Genomic DNA, 23,124 nt, shown 5'->3' with positions numbered 1-23,124 from the left:
CATGGTAGTTGACTTTTGAGGCTTGCTCAGATGTGGGTTAGATTTTTTTTCTTGATAAGAATGCGTCATAGATGTTGTGTTCTTTCATCAGGAGGCACATTATGTCCAGTTCTTTCCCTCTGGGATATTAACAGCTATTAAGGCTGTTTGTTACTTAGTGCTTGGATCCATTATTTCATTGGAGCCTGCAAAATGGAGATGTTCCAATTCTAGTCTTCCTTGTTTGGCAACTGGAATACTTCTATAAAAAGAACATTTCTGTGGTGATGTGAATCTATACCTGTGACAAAATTACATAGAACTAAATGCACACACACAGGACAGCATAACATCAACGTAATCTGAACAAAGTCCATGGATTGTACCAATGTCAGTTTCCTGGTTGTGATACTGATCTATAGCTGCGCAAGATGTTACCCCTGGGGGACACTGGCTACAGGGTACACGGGACCTTTCTGTACTTCTTTTACAACTTCCTATAAATCTATGATTTTAAAAAAGTTAAAGAGAAGAAACGTCCATCATCTACTATTTAACTACCAATGGTATAGTTTGAGAAAAGTGGGATAAATGCTCACTTCTTTCCTTTTATCTTTACTTAGAACAGTGAGTTGATGCCTTAGAATCCCCCAACAGTGACTGATTTTTTTAAAGGATTATTATGAACTCATTGATTTCAGTGTATTTTAAATATTTCAATCCATCGCATTATTATTGTTATTGATGCGCAAATTCCCATCTTTGGCCAGTAGGACCCTCTTGAAGCTGGCTTCTGAGTCCTACCGACCTAACCCTGGAATCTCTGATTGCTTCCTCACTGTCTGGTATGACAAGGAACTCCACATTCATCTTGTACGTTTCCTGCCCAAGTCCTGGAATCTGATGTTTCTCCAAAGAGCCCTGGGTCCTTTTACTGCGAAATGACATTTGGAGACCACGGTCTGAGAGATAGGGGTGGTCACTGCCACTGGGTTCGTTATTGTTTCTAGGTCTTTTCAATGGGCAGTGCTAGGAACAGGTTTACATCTTAAAAACAAACAAACAAATACATTGTAAGTTCATACTTAAATGCTTTACATTAAGATTCAGGACCACAGGATTTTTACTCAGCCTCATTTCTATTTTATTCCTGTCCTGAGAATCCTGGTTCTCAAGGAGTCCAGGGAAGCCACTATTAATTTTGATTTTGTCACCACGACTAGACCTGATCCTGATTTGAGGGAGTCACCTGGGACGGCCCCTGGAGAGTGTCTGTTCCTCACCACAGAGCTGAGAAAAGGATAGAGGCTCAGAAGACCTGAGGAGCTTTTGAGGTTTGCACATACGACTAACTCCTGGTTGCCCACGGTTCTGTTAGGAAGTGAAACCTCAGGGATACCCATGAAGCCAGGGTGGATGTAATGCAGTTCAAATGCAGTTCCTCACCCTCCTTCCCCTACCCCGAGGAGCCCCTGGCCCTGGGGTTGACTTTTCCAGCCTTTCTTCACCCTTTGCTATGCTTGGCCACATCCCTAAGCACCACAGCATTGTTTTGCCAGGTTTTATATGTACTTATACTTACTCACCTGCAGTTTGCTTTCCCCGCCTCCTCTCAACATTTTGAGATTTATCCATGTTGATTCGTTACTCTAGTTTCATCCATCCATCCATCCATCCATCCATCCATCCCTCCGTCCGTTCTTACTGCTGTGTAGTGTTCCTCACATTACTGTGCCACCATTTACCCATCCTCCTAGTGGGAAACAATTTGCTTGTCTTCAATAATTTGCTATTACAGTTATTATTGTAGGTGTCTCCTGAGTACGCATGAGTACGTAAGAATTTCTTCAGGGCAGGGGTGGGCAAACTTTTCTGTAAATAGGCCGATAGTATTTTCAGCTCTGGGGACCAAGAAGTGAAAAAAAAGTGTGTGTGTGTGTGTGTGTGTGTGTATTTATATATACACATAAAATGTAGGTACTTATATAATAAAAAGAGAAAACAATTTTCCATGAATTTTTTATTAAAAAATTTAAAACTTTATTTATGGACAGTGAACTCTGCATTTCATATAATTTTCACATGTCATGAAATATTATTCTTCTTTTGAAATTTTTTCAACCATTTGAACACATTGAGAAGCGCCCTCAACTCTCCGGTAGTAAGTAGAGCAGGAGGCAGGCTGTGCTTGGCTCTCAGGCAGTAGTTTGCCCCTCCTCGCTCTCTTGGACATGAACCAAGGGAGGACTTACTAGGTTGAAGGGCCACAGGCGTCTTTAAGCTTACTAGGCACCGCCAGATGCTCTTCAAAGCGAGTCTATCAATTTGGGCTCTCGTTGCCCCAGTGCTCCTGACAGCCCAGCCCAGCCCTCCACTTAATGCATTGCGCCTCTAGTTCTGGGGTCATCTGTAATCACATTCTAAAAAATGAAGATAACATGCTGTGTGTTCCTTATTATTGAATAGACGTTCTTTGTGAAAGAAATAGAAAATATATACAGACGAGTGTTAATAGTTACCCATTACCCTTCCGCTCAGAGAGGACCAGTTCTCTCAAACTTGGCACCTATCCTTCCAGGTTTCTTCCCTACATACACACACATCATTTATGTAATTTTATTTAGTTTTTAGAGGCTGATGCTATATATATGGTTTTGGAATCTGCTTGTCTGACTTCGTGATGTTCTATCAGTAGGATTATTTTATTTGTGGGTAACATAAAACCCAACTAGAATGGCACGAACTGCAGGAACATGTATTGGCTCCCACAGTAGCTCCGGAGGGAGGTCAGTTCCCGGACTGGTTCATTCATTGTTTCGACAGTGTCGTTAAGAACTCAGGGGCCTTCCATCTTTCTGCTCAGCCCATTGGTGAGGTCTTCCCTTGTCTCCGAATCGCCGCGGGTCTAAGCACTGCATTCTCACATAATGGGAGGCAAAGGCCAGACAATGGGAAGAGGGTGCTTCCCTTCTATGAATGAATTTTTGAGTGTGAGGAAACAGTCCTGGAAATTCCCCAAGATGTTGCTTCATTCTCCTGCCGGAACTGAGTCACAGGCCTGTTCTTCGATATTATCAGGGGAGAAGAGGAGAGGAGTTGACCAGAAATGGCCTCATCGTCCCTCTGCTCCCCTGGGGACCAAGTGGGGGCCATGGGGCCTTCAACTTTGTGTGACCCTCCCCTGCAGCTTTCTGGCTTCTAAGGAAAATACTTCCTCCTTGGCTTGCTCCTCTTTATCCAGAGTGCTTTTTCTAGGAATTGAGTAGGTTGAGATGTGACTGAAAATACCCAGCTCCCCCAGCGGCAGGTGCCACTCGGGCTCTGCTCTGCTTTACTACCAGGGCTCCATTTTGTCCAGGCTGACACTCTGCTCCATTTCCCAGCCTCCCATGCGGCCTGGGAAGAGTCTGCTTTGTATCAGCCAGAGGCCCCATCACTGCAGTGCCACCTGTCATCACACTGGCTCGGTTTCACTATGGTGGAGACATCCTTTTCTGACCCCAGGTCCTGTCAGAGGGGGAAGGGAGCTGAGAGCCACGTGTGCCTCCCACTAGTCCTGCTCCCCAACCTGGTTCTCTTCCTGATGCCAGGAGGCATTTTTTGGGGGGTGTGCGGTTTGCAGCCAGGTATAGGAAGGGTCCAGGGTGTGACTTTCTCCCCGTGCCGCCCCTTCCTCCTTTGGCTGGGGTGGGGGATGCAGGAGGTCCAGTTCTGACCTTCCTGTGGGAAGTAGCCTGGGATCAGGACGGGATCTCCCACCTGGTTTTGCTTTATATCATGTGTATTTTTTGCTTATACCTGTTACTGTAAGCAGCTTCGGATGCCTTTTGGAAGCACAAGAGGGTACAGAGGCTGAAGACTTCACACAGATAGTGCCACCACCTCCCATCAGAGGCTCCCGCGGCTGGGCGGGTTCAGAGCCTGGTTTCAGTCAGGCAAAGGCCCACCAGGGGCTGGTCTGCGATCCCAAGCGGCAGGAGAGTGGCTGGCCAGCGAGCCCTGGGGAAGGTGGGTCCCCCTCACCTGTGAGAAAAAGCAGCCGTGGTCTGGCTGGAGGCTGGGCCTGAGCTGAGCCCCCCCGTTTGGTCTCAGGTCCTCCTCACTAAGGGACTGTATGCTTAGGCTATTCAAGATGGCTGCTCTTTTGCTCTGTACCCGCCCCCCCCACCCGCTCCACCAGGCCCTGCTTCACTCACATGACTATCCAATCTTCTTAATCATAGGGCTTAATTAGTCCCTGGTAACTGATGAGCCCAGCTGATGTCAATCCCCCCCATAGGTAGTAGCCTTCTCCTGGGAGTAGCGAAGACTGCCGCTTTGTGGTGTTTGCCGCACGCGGAGGGGTGTCGCTCTGGGGCCCTTTGTGTAAGACCCCACCACCACCACCGCCACTGAGGTCTCTGTTGCTGTCTCTGCGCTCTTTCTTCAGTCTCAAGGCTGGGCAGCTACAAGGCTTGCAGGTCTACGGGGTACAGCCCAACAGGGACAGAGAGGCAGGAATCGCGCCCCAAAGCCCATGCTCCTGCCTCCTGACCACTGCGTTTTGCCGGGCATCTGGCCAGAGGAGACGGGCAGGTGGTGACAGCCAAGTCTAGGGGTTTGTGGCCCATGCGTTTGCAAAGCCACAGAACACAAACACAGAAACTGGCTCTGATTCAGCAGCATTCATTTTTATTTCTAAATAAGTATCCAGTGACATTACTGTTTTCCAACCATTGTTGAATTCTTGAAAGGGACCTGTCGGACAGGGCAGAGGCTCCGGCCTAGCAGCTACAGGTCCCTCCACCTCTGCCCCACCTTCCTCTCCCAACCCGAAGCCCCCCAGGAAGAGCAGCAAATCATTTCTCAGGAACCAGGACCTAACAAACGCCTCTCACCGCTTACTTGGGGAGGACAAGAGAACAAGCCTGACCTTCCCAATGGTCCTTAAGTCAGAAAGCAATGCTTGCAAAAGCCTTCATGTTTACAAAGAAAATTACTCAAAACAACAAGGTTCTGAGTAACCTTGGGAACAAATCAAGCTTTGCAGGAGCTGTATTGGAGAAAGCATTAAAGCCTTTGGTAGCCATGAACCTCGCAGTGGCCCGGCGAGCAAGGAGCCTTCCCTGGCCTGTGCCTGGGCGGCTCCTCAGAGCAGGGCCGGGATCCGAGAGCTGGGCACCAGGAACGCGCCGATGCAGCTCTTCCGCGTGGCTGACAGGCTCCTTGGACAGTGGCCCACAGTGCTGACAGGTGACCTTTCTCTTCTGACCACCAAACTGCACACTCCCCGTCCAGTCACTCGGCCTCAGGGTCCCGCAGCTGCGCTCACAGGTACTGAGCTCCCGCGTCCTGAGGTCAGGACACTCACGCAGAGCAGCTGGGAGAAGACCAGCTCCTGGGTAGGGAAGGCCACGGATGTTTTTCCCTCTGGGATTAGAGACTGTGTCGGCTGGGGTGGGAAAGCGTGAAAAAGTGGGGTGGGCCGGGGGAAATTAAAAGCCTTCCTTTCATAACATGGCCAGAGACAGTGGAAGTCCCTGGATATCAAACTCCGTCCTGAGAGGTGGCAGGAGACTACAGGGAAGGAAGGGGCTGCTTATTCTAAGCCTTCTTGACCGTGGTGTTTTCATTGAAAACATATTGCCTGGGGCTTTGGAGACTGGGCTCCTGTTAGAACAACCTCTTCATGATCCTGGCTGCTGTAACAATAGCATTTCAGATTTGGTTTCCTATCCACTATGCAGTAGGAGAAACACACGCCTGCATTCTGGAGGGAATGGGGAAGTGGCAGAGGATCTTTATTTATTTATTTTTTTTAATTTAAAGTCCTAATCCATGGCAGATCATTGCTGTTGAGAGATCCCTTCTCACACTAGAACCAGATCAGTTCTAAGACCAGACCTACTCTAAGCCACACCTGCACCCTGAGCAGAAGCCGGCCACCATCCTGCCCCTCCCTCCCTCTCCCCACCAGAGCAGAAGGGGGATCCTGGCTGTGGCTACCCCGCTGAGGACTCTGCCAAATGTGTGGACCTGAGGCCTCATGAGGCCAAGTCTTGCTGATGGCACCTCTGACATGGGCTTTAAGAAGGCTCCCCACTCACCAATCTTTCTACTTCTCATTGCTCACAAAGGAATCTACAGGCAAATCAGGGCCTCCCGAGGCTGATTTGGAGTCCAGGGGCTGCTAACACTCTGGGCCAGGCCCTGGCCCTTGGCCTCACGTCAGCCAGGGCCCAGCCAGTATTCCTACTGTGAACAGAGATGGCTGGCCTTGGGGAGGGCAGGCTGCCTTCGGTCAGCCCCTGGGCTGAGTGAGCACCAGGCTATGGACCTAAGCCACCTTCCACCAAGCCCAAACTTGATCTCTGGGGAACTGGGAGAAGCTGGCTCCTCTCCCTGTAAGCCCTCACACCCCAAGCCTCAGGGTACAATCGATTCCAGGAGTCCTGCCACCACAGGGCGGCAGAAAGCATGTGATTTATTCCAAGAAGTTCAAAATCCTAGGGCCTACTGTGGAGGGGCTGCCAGGGGAGCCTTGGGGTGTGAGGCTTACTGCTACATGACTCCCCAGCTCCCCAAGACAGCATGTCTTCAGAGTTCACTGGCTAACCTGCCAGCTTTCCCAAAGGCAGTCACTGGCTTAGCCTTCACCTCCCTCTAAAGTATAACCTTCTCTACGTGCTGTGGTTCTCCTGTCCTAAGGCCTAGATCTAAAAGGAAATAAGTATGTGGGAAGTTATAGTTATGCTGGATATATATTTTTTTATCTTCTAGGCATTTATTGCCCCAAACAATAGAATTATTTAGGAATGCTGAAGGTAGCAGTAGTTTGATTCTCAGGCAAAGACATCTGAAAAAAGTCCACCAGAAACATATTTCTCGATGGGCTTTTGCCCGTTACAAAGCTGAACAGACATACTGCTGAGGAACATGAGTTACTCCCCCACCCCGTCCCCAGGGGGAAATGCCCTCCCAGGCTGCTAAACCCTCACTTGGCCAGCAGGGGGCAGAAGAGGCTCACAAGAGATCCAGGCCAGGGCTGGTTCTCCCCACACCACCTCCACAGCCAAGACTTCGGGACCTTCCACCAAGTCCCCTACATGCTTCTCTACTTAGTGTCATTTTCAAGTCTCAGCTAAGAGTGGGAAGCCAGGTGGGACCTGGTGACAAAGGGCAATTTGAACCGAGAAGATCCTGTCTTCGTTAATCTATGAACTCACAATTTTTTTTTTTTCCGGGCATGCTATTGAATTGACAGTGCAACTTATACCTCAATGATGAGACTCTGAATTTCAGGGGGAAAGTAAGTTACTTATGAGTTGGGGAATGAGAGAACAATCTGGTCTCTGATCCCTGCCTCCCACCTCCCTGCCCATGTCTGGACAAAGGTCCCCTCTCTTTGACCTCTTCTCTTACTTTTCCACTAAAAAGAAACAGGAAATGATGGAGACCAGAATTATGGACGGCATTCATCTTCCAGTGGGGATATTAGGTGAAGTAAAATAATCCTGTTGGCTCAAATTATAGGGTTAAGATAGGAGATTACAAAAAGAAAAATGATCATATTTTACCACTATCAAGTACAAATTTACTTTTCATGCATGAAAAAGAAACTGTGCTTCCTGCCTGACTGGCTTTACACTTACACTTCTGGGGAAAGGGAAGGGGTTAGGGCAGGGGCCTGGCCTCCTGCGCTGGGCGCATGGGTCCTGGAGGGTCCTGGGGTCAGTCCTTCCTGACATCCAGAGTCACGCTGCCTGAGGCAGAAGAGATTGAAATGCTTGCTGCCAGCCCAAGCTGGCCCCTTGTGTCCCCAACAGAGAACCAAGGACATGAACATGATGAATTAAACCACCCCAGAGGGTGCTGAGTCCCAAGGCTCCAGCTGGGACGCTGAGGCGCATGTGGGAACTGCCAGTGATGAGCAAAGGCAAGCGAGCAGGAGCCTTGTTACAGGGCTGGTGAGAGGTGGATGCGGGAGCTGGTACTCTCATTTCATCTGGACATGACCTTGAGATGGCCCAGGGCCAGGACCACGGGACCGGGGCAGGGTGTGTGTTTGTATGGAGAGTGTGTGCAAGCCCTCTGTGAGCAAGCCCTAGGGTAGCAGTGGCTGCTTGGAGATTGCAGGTGAGACTCAGAGGCATCTGGCTCGCTGGAGTCACGGGGACGAGTTGCATGGGAGGACCAGGGGGCACTGCTGCTCTGGCACCTGCTCAGGTGCTTTGGTGAGCTGAGACCCTGGCACAGGGGACAAATAGGACCCAAGATGGTGGAGAACTGGGAGAGGGAAAAAAATGCTGATGAGCAGTGAAGGTGCAGCAGATAAATGGTGGGCAGATCCCACGAAGTCCGGGAAAAGGGGCCTCTGAGCAAGCAAGGGCCATCAAGTAAGGTCAGGGAGGTGACTGCTAGGCTCTCACTCCTTTGTAAAAGTGCATGAATTTAAACTGAATTCAAGACAGCAGCAGCTGGCCAGCATAAATCCTGTACCTCCAGATTTTCCCTCTAGAGGGCGCTCTGACCCCACAGGATAGGCTCGCTTAGCCCCCCAAACCCAGGGATGCAGCTTCCAACAGGGCTCTAGAGAGGGGCCTGTGCCCTCTGCTCTGCTGGGTGCCAGTGTAAACATTCACAATATTCCCAGAGAAGGGCAGTGGCTGCCTGCCACCCAGGGAGACAGCCTGTGAGGTACCAATCAGAGGTAAAGAAGAAAAAGGTCACTCAGTTTTTCTTTCTCAGAGAGTGTAAGCAACATTGTAAAGGGGAGTGTGAGGCTCTCAACATTCCCGCGCCTGCCACTTAGATGAGAACTGCTGCTGCTGAGGCCAGGGGCACCTTGATGAACACAGGGAAACAGCGGCTGGTTCCTCACCCTGATGGTACCGCCCCCCATCCAGCAGGGAAGGGCTCCTGTGATGAAGGCAGTGGCCGGAATGGCAGACACTGCACACCGGCGCTCCGCAGGGCCCCTGCACGGCGGGCCCAGAGCAAGATTCCTCCTTGCAGGCACCCTGGCTGGACAGACTGTCCCCTCAGCTGCAGAAGCAGAAGGAAACATTTACCTGCACAGGTGGTCCCTCCAATCTGCAGGCGGGGAAGCCACCCTGAGAGCAGAGGTCTGGCTCAGTGAGGAGTGGGGAGAGGACACTTCGGGAGCAGCCAGATGGCTCCAAAGGCCTAGGAAATCCTGGGTTAAGACGGCCAGTCTTGGCTTCACCTGCTTCCATTCCCCTTGAAGAGCTGCCAGATGCACCCTCCTCAGGGGCCCTGGCTGGGTGTCTGTCCTGGGAGCCATGGGGAGGCCGGACGGCAGTGCTGCGGCCCCACCTGCCCAGAAGCCACGGCGTCCTGCTTGGTCACAGCAGCTCCTGCTCGTCGTCCTCGGAGCCTGAGGGGCCCTGGCGTACCTCCTCATACCACTTGTTGGTGAGGGTTTTCATCTGGATGCGCCCATGGTGGAGGTCCTGGGGCAGGAGACACACCAAGCCCTTGTCAGTGGTCAGGGTCAGGGTCAGGGTCAGGGTCTGGGTCAGGGAGGGAGGGAGAGCCGTTCTGTACCTTGTCAGGGGAGAAGGGGGACAGGGTGCAAGGCCACACGCAATTTCAAAATTCCTAGTGACCGAGTACAAGTTGGGGTTTTTCTTTTTGTGTGTGTGTAGTAGGGGGGGATAAAGGGCAGTGTCACTCAGAAACAAGGAGCAGGAGGCAGGATGGCATGATGTTAAAAAACATGGCAGAATCAGACACATTTGGGCTCTGCTCCCAGCTTTGCTACGTTATCGTTTTATGTGACCTCAGAGGGTTACATCACCCTCCAGGCCTCAGTCTCCCTGGCTGTCAAGTGAGGTGACAGCTGCGTCTACTGCACGGGTTGTTGGGAGAATGAAAGGAAGCGATCACAGAAAACATGTGGCACAGCGCCGGGCACGCAGTACGAACTCACATGCTGACAGTGATCGTGACTGGGAAGGAGGGAAAATGGGGCTCAGCACCAAAGAGGGGGGCAGCGGCTGTGAGAACCCCACCCCAACCCTGCATGAGGCAGGATGCCGGTTTTAGCAAAGCAGACCCAAGCTGGCTCCTGTGAGAGTGTGTCACTGTCACCCAGAGGCCAGTGGTGCCCGGCCTGAGCCTTGAGCCCTGAGCCACTGCCTGAGGGCCCTGGCATGACTGAAATTCCTCAGCTCAGATTTGGTAGCTGATCAATGTCCCAAGTCTATCATCCAGGAAAACCAAACTGCGTGAACAAGTCTATTATTAAACTAGCACTAAATATGGCAGCAAAGGAAAAACAGCAGATGCTGACTTCCACAAGCATATCCAGCCCTTGGGCTGGGGAAGGAGAGAAGGCTGAGTGGGAAGAGGCGGCCTGGCTGGGCCCCCACCCAACATGGCACGTGGCCCTTCCCTGCCCACCCGGCTCTAGGCCACTGCAGGTCCTGAGGGAGGAAGGCAAGGGACCCCTGGCCCATGTCCCACCTCCTGGGTCAGCCTCCGCGTGAAGAAGGGGTTCAGGTACTTGGCGTCCAGCCACAGGAAGCCTTTCAGGTCCTGCCGCTTGATGTAGTGGGCTTCGTACTCCTCCTCCGTGAGCTCGGACAGGTGCTCTGACTCGATGGTGTTGCCCTGTGGGGGGAGGGAAGGCAGCCGAGGGATCCTCAGCTGACACCTTTCTGAAAGCCCCCATGCCACCCAGCCCACCTCACAGCCCTTCACCTCAGCCACGAGTGTCCCCAACCCAAACTGCAGCAGCAGGGGGCTTCCTGGGAGCCCAAAGGGAGGCAGGAAGGTGTGTAAGAACATGATGGATATGCAGGAAAATCAGAATTGTGAGTAAGTCAGAAGTTCTGGGCATGAGCTGCGGCTGTGAGCGCTCCAGGTGGCTCTTGTGTGCGGCCAGGACTGGGAACTATTCTAGGCTGAGCTGAACAAGGGCAGCTTTTGCTATTTTTCTGCCTGCGGTGGCCCATTCTGGGTGAATTTGCTGGTCAAGTGGATGTGGGGGGAGAGAACAATCCTGGCAGGATCTGGAGAGGAAGGACTACCCACCCGCTGCAGGGGCGGGTTTTGCACCCCCCACCCGAGTAGGTGTAGGAGGGGTGAGGGCTGGGGAGGGCATTTCCCAGCTGTGGAGCAGTGGTTCTCAAAGTCTAGTTTGAATCAGAATCACCTGGAATTTGTGACATAAAATGCTGGGCCCATCAGGCCCACCTACAATTCCCTATTCAGCACGCCTGGGATGGGGCCCAGGAATCTGCATTTCTAACAAGTTCCCAAAGATGGCTACTGGTCTAGGAACCCCACCTGGAGGATGCTACAAGAGTGTGGTGGTTAAGTCTGTGTGACCTCAGCTCTGTGATTTGATCTCTCTGTGCCTCAGTGTGCTCATCTGCAAAATGGAAAATGAGACCACCTTCCTGAACTTATCAGGGCGACCTGAGCCAGTCCAAGGAAGCACGCAAGCACCACAGAAAACATTCCCTAAAAGGCAGCTGTTCCCTCTCCAAGCAAACCTCCTGGTTCTCCCAGAGCAGGGCTTTGCCACAGGAGGGCTGCAGGATCAGCAGCAGCAGCTCTGGTTAGAAATGCAGATTCTTCGAGCTCCACCCAGACCTGTGAGGCCCCAGCGCTCCACTGATTCTGACACCCACTAAAAGGTCTGAGAACCTTGACTCGAGCTTTTGTTGAAAACAAAGCTGGTGGATGGGGGTGGGAGGAGCAGGGCTACTGAGAGTGAGGAAAGTTCTGTGAGCAGCCCAGTCTGAGGTCATGTGAAGGCTCCCCGGCAGCGGCACAACCCGGGCCTGAGAGGCCCCGGCAGAGACTGGAGGCCAAGATCCAGACCTGGACGTTCCAGTGTGGGAAGAGGGCCACATCCCCTTTCCCCATTTTCTGGTTGAGGATTTCTATGCCTTCCATGACTGGTTAAAGGTACTGATGGCCTTGACTAAGGGAACCAGAAAAAGATGCATTTCGGGAAAAGTGTGCAGTGCGGGAAGGCAGGATGGGAGGCCAGGGCGGAGAGCCTGGCTCAGCACACGGGGCCCGAGGGCGAACGTGGGGCAGGGAAGGCACGACCACAGCTGACCCAGGGCTTGGAGGAGGCAGAGGTGGGCGGGGGCAGGGGCCTCAGGCTTGCTGCGGCTGGCCCGGGCCCCTCCAGTCCTACACCACGCTCTCATCTGTCCTCCATGGAGTGCACTCTCCGCCCGCTCTCAGAGCCTCCTCAGGCCCCTGCAGGAGGACTTCCGCAGATGCCGGGGAATGACGCGATTTGGAAACCTTCTAGTCCTGGGCCTGATGGGCTGGTATGGTTACTGGCAGGGGAGGAACCTTCCTGGGAGGGTCTGGTACGGGTCCATGTTCCCACTCCAAGGCCTCAGTGGCTTCACGAGGCTGGCACACAACCCGCACCAAAGAGCGATGCTTCAGAACTTGAATCCAACCTCCCGCTCAGTTTGGGGAACTGGTGTGTGTGTGGGTGCGTGAGCACAGGAGCTGAGCATCCCCAAGTGGTATCTCATTTCCCCGTTTCCTGACTGTGAGCGGGGACCCACACCCTGCCTCCACCTGGCCCACCGGCACTGACCATCTTCTCGGTCTTGCTGAGGTTGACGTCCTTCTTGCTCCTGCGGCGTGCCTTGGCATCCTCGATGTCCATGAGGCGGATGAGTGGCATGGTGCTGCCGCCCAGCAGCAGGATGGTGAAGAGCACGATGATGATTGTGGTGGTGCCGATGAGCTGCCGCTTCTCCATGGGCTCCAGGTCCAGGTGCAGGCTCAGGGCGTAGGGGATGGCCCCCCGCAGCCCTGGGGGGCACAGCGAAGGGAGTCAGAGGAGACCGAGGGAGGAGGGAGGAGGCAGCGCTGGTGCTGACTTGGTTCTCGGGGATCTGGGCATGGCCGGCATCATGGCCGGTCAACATTCTAACAGACCCCCCTGGAGAATGCAAACTCATCCTGTGAGGCTCGGGGATACAAGGAAAGCAGGCACAGAGTGGGGCGCCCAGCAGAAGCTCACCTCGTTCCCACTTCACAGCGCGCTGAGCAGACCTGATGGGGTGACCTGTCCAGGCTGTGAAGCACCAGGTGTGTGCATGTGAGGATTTCTCATGCCCAAGGCTCACGTTTTAGAAACACGACAGCTGGTGCAGACCAAGCCCTCCCCGTGTGTGCCTGGCCCTGTGCTATGTGCTCTGTGGGCACAATCTCACCTGCTCTGCATGGGAGGCCCACAGAGCCGGTCCTGTTAGTCTCCACAGTAACAGATGCGGGGCCGAGACTGAGACAAGGAGGTGTCCTCCCAGGGTCACACAGCTTCACCCGCAACAGCACAGAATGAGATTTGCCCAATTCCTGTTGTATCTGAAGACACGGCCCCTGGGTAGCTCCTGGCAGCTCTGACGGGCTGGGGGCTGCTCTGGTGGTGGCCAGCAGCACAGGGAGCTGCATCAGGGCCTCTCCCACACTCCCCGTTTTGGTCCCCTGGGAGGCTGCTGGCTGGACAGAGGGGCATGGGCTGAGCTGGGAAACAGCACGTTCTCTGAAAATCTTCCCGACTTGTCTGGTGCCAGAGAGAGGGGAACAGGAGCTCCAAGAGCAAGAGGGAGGAGAGACACCAAACAAGGATTTGTGCGATGGGGAGGGCCCGAAGAAGCAGGGGGCAGGCAAAGCATAAGTGACAGGATCTGACCCAGACATGGAGGCAGACACATCACAGCATGATGGGGGTGACTGTGGCAGCAGCCTAGACCCCACATGAGGGCACAGCGGGGACAGGGGAAGGGAGTGGAATTAAGAGAGACTCAGGAGTGATAGCAACAGGTCAAGGGGCAAGTGGGAGGTGGGGTGACCAGGGAGGGATGGGTCCAGAGGATGCCCAGGTCCTAGGGGCCGTGCTGTGCAGTGGTCTGCGCATGGTGGGGAGTGGTCAGAAGCCTGGGTTCTGACACTGGGTTCGCCCCCTGGCCCCCGTTTTCTCCGGGGCCTCCCAGGCTGGGGCGAGTGACTCAATTCAATCTCTCATGCGGAAGTGGAAACAGCCTGCCTTGCTGGTGGCCCGAAGATGAAATGCCTTGGCACAGAACAGCATGTGCACTCAGCAAACACTTAGTAAGAGTTGGCCACGCCCCTGCTATAATACACATGATTGTCTTCTGTGGAAGAGGGATGCTGGCAAGCAAGCAGGTTGGGCAGGAAGGTAAGTTCAGTCCTAGACAGTGAACCCACAATGTCTCCACGACATCCAAGGAGGATTCAGACACAGGAGTCTGGATCTCAGGGGAAAGGTTTGGGTTAGAGGAAACAGCTTTGGGAGGGTGGGAACTAGATGGAAGTTGAGGCCACAGGACAGGTGAGCTTGTGAGAGGTGAAGTGGGTCTGGGGCTGAGTCCTGAGGAAGCCAACATTTGAGGTGCCAGTAAAGGAAGAGGGGGAGCCAGGCAGGAGCCTGAAAAGACCCCAAAAGGGAAGGATGGAAACCAGAGCATGGCCTGGAGGAGGCCAAGGAAAGAGAGGAAGAGGGTATCTCTCTAGTCAGAAGGCAGGTGGGTTGGAGGAAGGAGCCCAGAGCCAAGGAGATGCGGGGGACGAGGGCTGACCGCTGCCCACCAGGTATGGCTGCAGGAGGTCGCTGGGGACTCAGGCAAGGCCAAGTCCAGCCCTGTGAACAGATGATGAAGTGGGGAAAATGGACAAGAACAGCCCACTCAAGAGGTCTGGCCATGATGGGAAGAGATGGGGAAGTAGCTGGAAGGGATGTAGGGTAGGGATTTTGGTTGAAGCTGGGTTTTTGCTGGAAGGAGAGAATCTTCAACTATTGAAATGATGATGGAGGAGCCAGTGGAGGCAGGTTGAGGAACCAGGGAAGAGATGGGGGGAATCAGTGGAGAGAGGCCTGGGACAGCCTGGCAGAGAACACCTGGAATCAAGAGCTCTCACTGAAAAACAGCCCCTCTTCCCCACAGAGGTCTCTTACCATGCCCCCCACCCCCGAAGAGCTCACATAACTTTGTAAAATGTCTGATACATTTCTTAGATTTTTTTGAGATTTTCAAGACCTTGGATCAATTACTTTACAATTTTTTTTCCTCACTGGCAAAAAACTTTCTCTCATTATACATACTTACATACCTACCTCTCTCTCTCTCACACATATGTATATAGGTATATATTTTAAACAAGGCCTTTTGAAAAACGAGAGAGATCTGTGAGAAACGTACAGGTACGCTGTTGGATAGAAAACAGCTGACAAAGCATGTTTCTATATCTCAACCCAGAGGAAATATTTTAATTATAATATTTAAATAAGAAAACACAAAGAACTGGATGTATTGCTGAAAAATAAATTTATGACATGTCTATGGATAAATTTAATAAGATGTCTATGGGTCCCGCAACACTGTAAACCAACTATACCTCAAATATGTATATATAAAAAGATGTCTATGGGTCCAGTTTTTTAGGAGCCAAAGATTTATGAAATCATCTCTATCCTTTAAAAAGTGGAGGAATATGAGATTGAACAGCAACTGAACTTAGTGACTGAATGAAAAAAAAATCCTAATCTATCTGCAGTACAAAAAAAGTTTAAACATTAACCATTTAATTTTGAGCCCCTTGTTACTTCAGCCTAGAAAGGGCTGCTGTCTGTCCAGGAAGGAGAGGGGAGGGGAGGAGGGCAAATCCTGGCTCTGCCTCCCGTGGCCACTCGCTCCCAAGTGCGTCCTTTGTCCATGGGCCTGAACGTCCCCATCTGCAGAACAGACACGCACGGCGCATCTCACAGTGCTGTGGGGAGGGCTACTGCCTGGCAAGGGCCTCGCCCGCGGCCTGGATTACAGCAGACGCCCTTAAATGGGCACTTGTATCGTCGGGGGTTTGAGGCACACTCGTTTCCAAAGGCTCCAGCAGATAGTCACACGATCTCTCTGCAAGGCGTGTGCCTTTACAACAGGTATTTCCCCCAACAATTCATTCAAGATTGGACTTACCACTGAACCACATGATGAACATCATCTTCGGTGTGATTTTATGATCACGGAAGAAATTCAGAAGGTAGGAAAGAGGGAAAATGTTCACGGCTCGGCCAAACAGTACAAGCACCTGTTAATAGCAATAAACTAAGTCTTATATGGAAACCACTGGTTTTTCAAGCTGAAGTGTGTGGACGTTCACACAGACCCGGTAACGCCCATTATAAAGGCAGCATCCCCTCGCCATCAAAGGCACGAACAACACAATGCTAGGCAGAGACCGAGGAGGGGTGTGTTGCCAGAGACACCAGTTTCTACATGTCTGGGAAACGATAAAGCTTTGTACATTCATGTTTCCATCGTCAGAGAGAGAGGACTAACAAGGTATCAATGACGGCTTTAGTAATGCCAAGAGACGTTGCAGAAGTGTCCGGAGATTAATTTAAGGGCAATCTGGCTCCTCCAAAGGTGCTCCACCATGGGACAGGCCTGCACTAATCACTCCCAATGGGCTAGCTCTGGAGGGACAGACAAGGTGTTCCTGCGTCTCCCTCAGGGGCCCCACTCCTCAGGGAAAGGGCGGAAGACTGAGACAGGCCTACCTATGACCGTAAATGCTGCTCCCTGAGCAAAACAAATGTTTAGGTAGGTTCTGCCTAGCCAGTTGCTTGCTTTTGGTTCCCAGCCATCTCCAAAGACATATTGGTCTTAACGAAATACAGCTTTACGTAAAGTTTAAATCTTATCTAAGTGGATTCTTGAAACTACTTATTAATTTACTTCCATGCTTCATCCTGGTTCTCATCATAACTTACTTGACTAGAATAAGACATGGGCATTCTGAGGCTCTACGGTAATTTTTTAACCAGCATGAACTGAGTGTGTGTTGGACTGTGTACCTTGGACGGTCAAGTTAACAATAATTGCTCCCAATCATCTAACATTTGTATGCCAGACAATGCTCTAAGCATTTCATATGCATTATCTTGTTAAATTTAGATCCTTCCAAAAGTCTTATGAAGTAGGTGTTACTGTCTACGTTTATGAGACAAGGAAACTGAGACAGGGAGAGGTTAAGTACTAAGTAACCGGTCCAAGCTGACCCAGGCAGGAAGTGATGGAGCCAAGTCCTAAACCTGGTTCAGCCCCCAAAGCCCATGCCCTTGACCACTGAGTGAGTCTAAGTCATCCACCTGAATAGCACAGGCCACCTCCAGGACTGGCAGAGCCAGCCTGACTCGGTGCTCAGGGGAAACTGAGTTACCAGCCCTGGCATCCTCCCCTTTTTCTTTTCCTCCCAGAGCATGGCTGAGACAGTCACCTCCCTGCTTCACCCACTGAAATCCAATCTTCCATTTCTACAGTTGTGTTTTAGTTTGACCAAATGTGGGCCCTTTTACCCAGTGACCACACTAAAGGCTGTTATACGTTCTGTAAAAGACTTTTGCTGCTGTTCTCTTGTCTTGAAACCTGAGTTTGGAGAACAGATAACAGACAAAAGCAATGAGCTTGTGCCGACCAAGGCAGAAGCACCAGGCTGCAAGGAGAAGCATCATTTTCCTTGGGGTTCCTTATCTTGTCTGTCACAGTTTCTCCATATGCCAGAAAGGTAGGCCTCACTGGTCTGCTCATGATAGGTGACAGTGATTTAAAAAAAAAAAAAAAGTCTGTCTCTCAATAGCTGTGTTTTATTAAGTGGAATTGGTAATAAATGTTAACTCAAGATGAATTACGATAACTCAAGAACAAGGTAGGCTTCTTAAGTGCCTTAAATTAACAGAGGATCTAAAAAGATAACAAAGAGATCAAATTAAGAGTGGGAGTACGAATCAGCAGGAGGACCTGCCGGAGATGGATTCACACTGAGGAGAACACAGGAGGGGCCTGGGAACACCAGGCCACATGCCCAAATGTTACAGACCATTCACGTCACTTTGAACAGATGCCTGAGAGAGTTGGACCTTTCTTTTAAATGCTAAACATTTCTTTTTTCTCCCACTCCATTCCCCAATCCATTCACAAGACCTGATTTTACTGCAAATGATTCAACTTCTATTTTCCTTTTTTAAAGGTATATTTTAATTTGTCTCCTACTGCCACCGTCCTGTCCAATTATAACACTTTCCTCCCAACCTCTTAATGGTAAGAATCACCTGGGATGATTCCTCTGGATGAATCTCCAGAGGAGGTAAGGGCCATATAATCTCTACTTTGAACAAGTATCCAAGGTCATACTTAATAAATGGACACATCTGAAGAAAACCACAGTAAGAATCAGGTATATTCATTATAATTATCCAGAAAAAGTAGAAAAGAAAAAGAAATCATCCCCAGTTCTACAACCACTGTGAACATTTAGCTGTACTTCCTTACATAGCCTCTTTTTCCTATGCATACTGTTTTTACATGGTTATGTTCAATTACACGTTGGATTCTGAAATCTGCTTTTACCACCTAACATAAAAATCTGGTCATTTTTTAAAAAGACTACAACAATTCAAGGCCGTTTAAAATTAAAAACCAAGCAAAAATTCTTTTCTGGGGATATTTATTCATTCAATTCCATCCCTCTCTGTAACTGCATGTTTACAATTTTAACAAAAGAAACTTTAAACAGAAGGTTGTCTATGTAGCTGTTGACTTTGACAAGTTAACAGTTACAAAAATGAATCCGGAATATGTGGTTATTGATCTACAAATAAGTAATTAAATAAAAAAAAAAAACAAGGAAAATACTTACTATGCACCAGATGACAAAGGAAATTTCAAACTTGTGGGGGAAACTAAAAATGGACAGGCCAAGAAATGCAAACACACACGTTTCTGAAACAAACCAAAGAATGAATTACTCAGCCTCAACTACTTTCTTCCAATATAGCACGGAATCATTATACAAGCAAGCATTCAGAAGTAAATCAGAATCCAGTATAACACTTTGCTTATTTTCTGGAAGATCTTGCAACTAGTACCTCGGTCAGACTTGTACTTTGATTCTCTCATTTTTTTCTATCACACAAGCAGCATGTGCTTGCTGTTCAGAATCTCCTAATTTAATGAACCAGCTGTCAAATACCCATGCAAATAAATACTCTCCCTCCCAGGGACGTTGATAAATATATGAATCTGTCCATTTGCTGAACACTGTGATTAGCAAGGATCCCAACTGCGGCCTAAGTGGCAAAAACTCAGAGCAAATGACTGCAGATGTCATGTGACTAGTGTGAAAGGGCCCTTTGTTAACTTCCTTGCCAGAGCGGTCAAAGCCAAATGATTGACTTCATATATTTAATGCTGCCACAAAGTTTAGAAGACGGCTTACACCCTGCAGGATTTGCAGGAAGAGATACATTTCCTCCTCTTGGCTCCACTCCACCAGGCAAAAAGAGCCTGATATTCACTCTGGCTGCACAAGCAGTCGCTTGTGTATCCTAAGAAAAAGCACCTTATAAACTGCTAGCACTAGGCTCTCTGCTTAGACTGTGATATCCCCCAGAACAGCCTTATGGCCAGGGAGACAAAGACTCTATTTTAAAACAGTTAAGTATCATAAAACAGCAGGGCTGTTTTAAAACATTTCAGCACTGTTTTTTCCTTCAAATGTCTATCCTTTTAGACCAAGCCATCAAGCTGGACAGTATACTCACCTTTCTCCCCTTGAATGTTTTTGTTATCAAACATTTTTGTCTTCTTTCTAAATCAGCTCATTTAGAACTCATTCAGATCTACGTTATGCTTTTCCCTGGCAGCGTACATACTAGTACATGACTAAGTCATGGTTAATTTAACGACTCCTTGATGGATATTGAGACCGTTTCTATGTCTGATGTTGCAAAAGCTACAGCAAATATCCTGTGCGTAATAGCATGTGCCTTTTAAATTCAGACTGATGCGGCAAATGACTCTCCAGAAAAGACAGCATCTGTGTCCATGCCCACCAACAGGGCCTGTGCTCCACACACTCACATGAAAAGTGGGGAACCATCAAACTTAAAATCTCATGGGTACAAAATGGAATTTGATGGCTGCTTTGCTTCTCATTTCTTTACTGTGGGAGTCAGAGTCTTCAGCCACGGCTTTCTGAGAGGGGTGCTGTGGAAACAGTACCCACTGGACCAGGAAGAGACAGACCAGCTTCCAGACTCACTTCTTAGCCATGGGACTGTGTGCAAGTCATTTGCCCTTCCGGCACCTGAGCCTCCTTGTCTGTGGAATGATGTCCCTGCACAGCCTGCCCCTGACTCCCAGTACATGACAGCGTGGAATGAGTGCTTCGAAGTGAGACAGTCCATCCAAAAATGCCAGGGGGAGCTGATGACGACAGGCAGGGCACAGCCACGTGGAGACCAGTGTAAAGGGACAGTGTGAGAGCGGTTCTTTTACCCCCAGGTATAAACAAGGAGGAGGTACATGGGTTCATCAGAGTGTGATGCTTAACTGAAACTGCTTAAAAGAAAAAGCCATCACGATGTGGCCCAGCCCAACTATGACACCTCTAACACGTCCTTCAAGATGCTCTTGTGAACAAAGGGTCTGCGGACAAGCTTGGGAAATACTGTAACTCCATCCTTCTCTTAGAAACTCACCATGCACGTTAGCTGAAGCCTTACAGTTTAGAAACTTGTTAAACTTTATTTGTCCCAGGATTTCCCAAACTCTTTTTTGACTATGGAGTCTTTTTTCACCTAACTCACATAAATATCGGTTCCAAGGAACACATTTTTGGAAATATCACTATAATATATTACAAATACATGAGTCCCAAATGTTCATAATTAGTAGTTCTCAATATTTTTGGTCTTAAAATTATAGGCATCAACATTCCATTTGTTAGGTATTTGGTTTACTTTCTGGAATGTGAAAGCCAGAGTAACAAGCGAAAGATAAGGGAGTGCAGTATCCGGCTCTGAGGAATTCTGCTGCCTCTTCTGCCAGGGAAAATCTCAACGGACTCCTAGTACAGGGCAAGGAAGAACAGCTAGCTCCGGGCAGGCCCGCGCGGGGCTACACAGAGGCAGAACTTACCGCACAAGAAGGCCACGGTCCGGAGGGTTTGCTGCATGAGGATCTGGGTGACGGGGGACAGGTTATGGTGTGTGTAGTGAGACATCACGATGCCTGAGAACAGGATGGCCATGATGCCTGGAGAGGGACAAAGGGGCAAAGCGCACAGACGTGAACAGAGCAGAAAAGCCCCTGCCGTGCGACATACAAATAACGCCTCACATTTCCCACAAGTCCCTGGGGCCTATACTGTTAGGTGTTTTAAGAAAAAGGAGAGGAAAATAATACCTGAGGCTGCAGAGAAATGCTAAGGGCCCTTGTCTCTGGCAGCTTCATTACTGGCTCGGTGACCTTGGGCCAAGTTTCTTCCCCTCTCCAAGCCTCAGCTTTCTCATCTGTACAATGGGACTAACAGTACTGGCTCATGGAACTGTTAGGAGGGTAATGAAGGTAAATCATGTAAAATGCCCATCACAGGACCAGGGCAGGACAGGTGTGAGCCATCACTGTCATCCATGGACATAAGGAGGGCAGGTGAACCACTCTTGGGTCAGAAAGGGAACTTAAGAACTTGGGTATGGAGAACAGATGGATTTTGATTTACTTTTTTGTACTTTAATTTTGAATTTTCCCATAATCACTATGAAATATGAAAAGAGATGTGTTGTTTAAAAAAGGTGATGTGTCTTTTCTGTAAAACTCCCTACAAGAGAGTCTACAACTTCTGTTGCATACATGGGATTTGAGTCTCAGCTTCTGTCCACTGCCCCTAATCCCTGCTGAAGCGAGTTACATGGGTTGCCTCTCAGTGTCTCCCTGGCTGGGCAGCAGCAAAGACGTCTTTATTTCATGTAAGGAAGCTGAGACTTTTACAAAGTCACTAAACAAGCTGCCAAGATACATGAATTCCAACTCAAACTTTATAAGCAAAATTTTAACTCACTTCTGCCATTTTGTAGAAACAGATCACTGGCTAACTCCAATAAAAGAGTGAAAATCACAGAACTGCACTGGAGATGTTTCAACTGCTAAGCTTGCTGTATAAACAGTACCTTACAAAATACAGGAAAACCCTATTCTTTGCGGTGCCCAACAGGCATTTGTTAGCCAGAGAGACAGCAGTAGCTGGAACATTTTATCTCCTAGTACTCTTAGGAAACAGCAAATTCTTTTGTTATTTCATTTTTCCTATAAAGGAGGCTAGACAAGGAAATCCCAGCAACACTGCCCATGAGCCACATCTGACAAGCTCGGAGAAGGAAAAGGAGGGCAGGAGACTCCTTTACTTGCTACTTTAGGGCAGGGAGAAGACTCTGAAAGTCAAGAGTTGTTCTGAGCCTCTGCTCTGCTAGATAAGCACAACAAGACCTCAGGCTGTTCCCTCAATTCACCTGCTCCCCTCAGTCAGTTTCTGCAAGTGACCACTTGGAGAGCTTCTCCTTCCTGACTCTGTAACAAAACCACCAATGCCACAGGCATGAGGTGAAACGGAAGGGAGAGACCAGAACCTGGGTCTGGACCTTGACCCCAACCATGGAGACTGGGGGAGGAGGACACAGCACAGACACACTCCGTTCGTATGGGATTGATCTTAAGGCTCTCCCTTCTGTGCAGTCCAATGCTAGACGGCTGGCTTCTGGGCTTTCAAAGGGCTTTGTTTCACCAGCCTGCTTCACTGCAAAGCTGAGACTTTGAAATTCTGACCCTGAAGGAAAAGTCAACTCCAGGGGAGCCTTCCAGGAGCTGCCTTCCACCCACACAAAGAGGTTGTCATAGCCCGCGGGAGTCCCGGCACTAAATAACCACTCTAGAAGGCTCTGGGAAGTCAGATCTGACAGTGAAAGGTGGAAGTTCCCCTGGGACTGAACATCAGGAGAGCCCACTGCCAGCGCCTCAAGGGAGCTTTCCTGCCACCTTGGCCTGTCCTGCCTCAGCGCTCTTCAACAAGGAGACAGGCTCAGGACAGAAGCAGTTTGGCTGGCTGGTTTAGCCAGGGGTCGGAAACCCAAACTCCTCAGGGGCCAGACAATAAAAATAAAGATAAAAATGATCAGTGGATGGGTGGCACATGGACAAAGAAGGCACCAGCCCAACTACAAAGGGCTGATGGCAGCCCTGTGGATAAGGACCTAGTGCTGACCACTCTTCCTTCTGTTTTTTGAGAGATGCCAGAAATGTTTCT

At 49.9% G+C, this 23,124-nt stretch overlaps 1 protein-coding gene across 3 annotated transcripts in view; it reads right to left on the bottom strand.

Moving 5' to 3' along the window:
* Positions 1-4,628: 4,628 nt before the first annotated feature.
* Positions 4,629-23,124, bottom strand: part of SLC9A8 (solute carrier family 9 member A8) — a 63,836-nt gene continuing 45,340 nt past the window's right edge. For 2 of the 3 annotated variants that reach the window (XM_010958622.3, XM_045519304.2), the window contains exons 11-16: positions 20,964-21,080; positions 18,682-18,764; positions 15,960-16,071; positions 12,557-12,777; positions 10,447-10,593; positions 4,629-9,431 (exon numbers count right to left, since the gene is read on the bottom strand). In XM_010958622.3, coding sequence (XP_010956924.1) covers positions 9,324-9,431; positions 10,447-10,593; positions 12,557-12,777; positions 15,960-16,071; positions 18,682-18,764; positions 20,964-21,080 — 788 coding nt within the window. In that variant the 3' untranslated portion in view covers positions 4,629-9,323. Of the gene's footprint in view, positions 9,432-10,446; positions 10,594-12,556; positions 13,043-15,959; positions 16,072-18,681; positions 18,765-20,963; positions 21,081-23,124 lie in introns of all 3 variants that reach the window. The other variant, XM_045519306.2, reaches the window with a different exon arrangement.

Source organism: Camelus bactrianus, chromosome 19, assembly GCF_048773025.1.
Source record: "Camelus bactrianus isolate YW-2024 breed Bactrian camel chromosome 19, ASM4877302v1, whole genome shotgun sequence".
Taxonomy (NCBI): domain Eukaryota; kingdom Metazoa; phylum Chordata; class Mammalia; order Artiodactyla; family Camelidae; genus Camelus; species Camelus bactrianus.
This window is presented reverse-complemented; position numbering and strand designations above follow the sequence as displayed.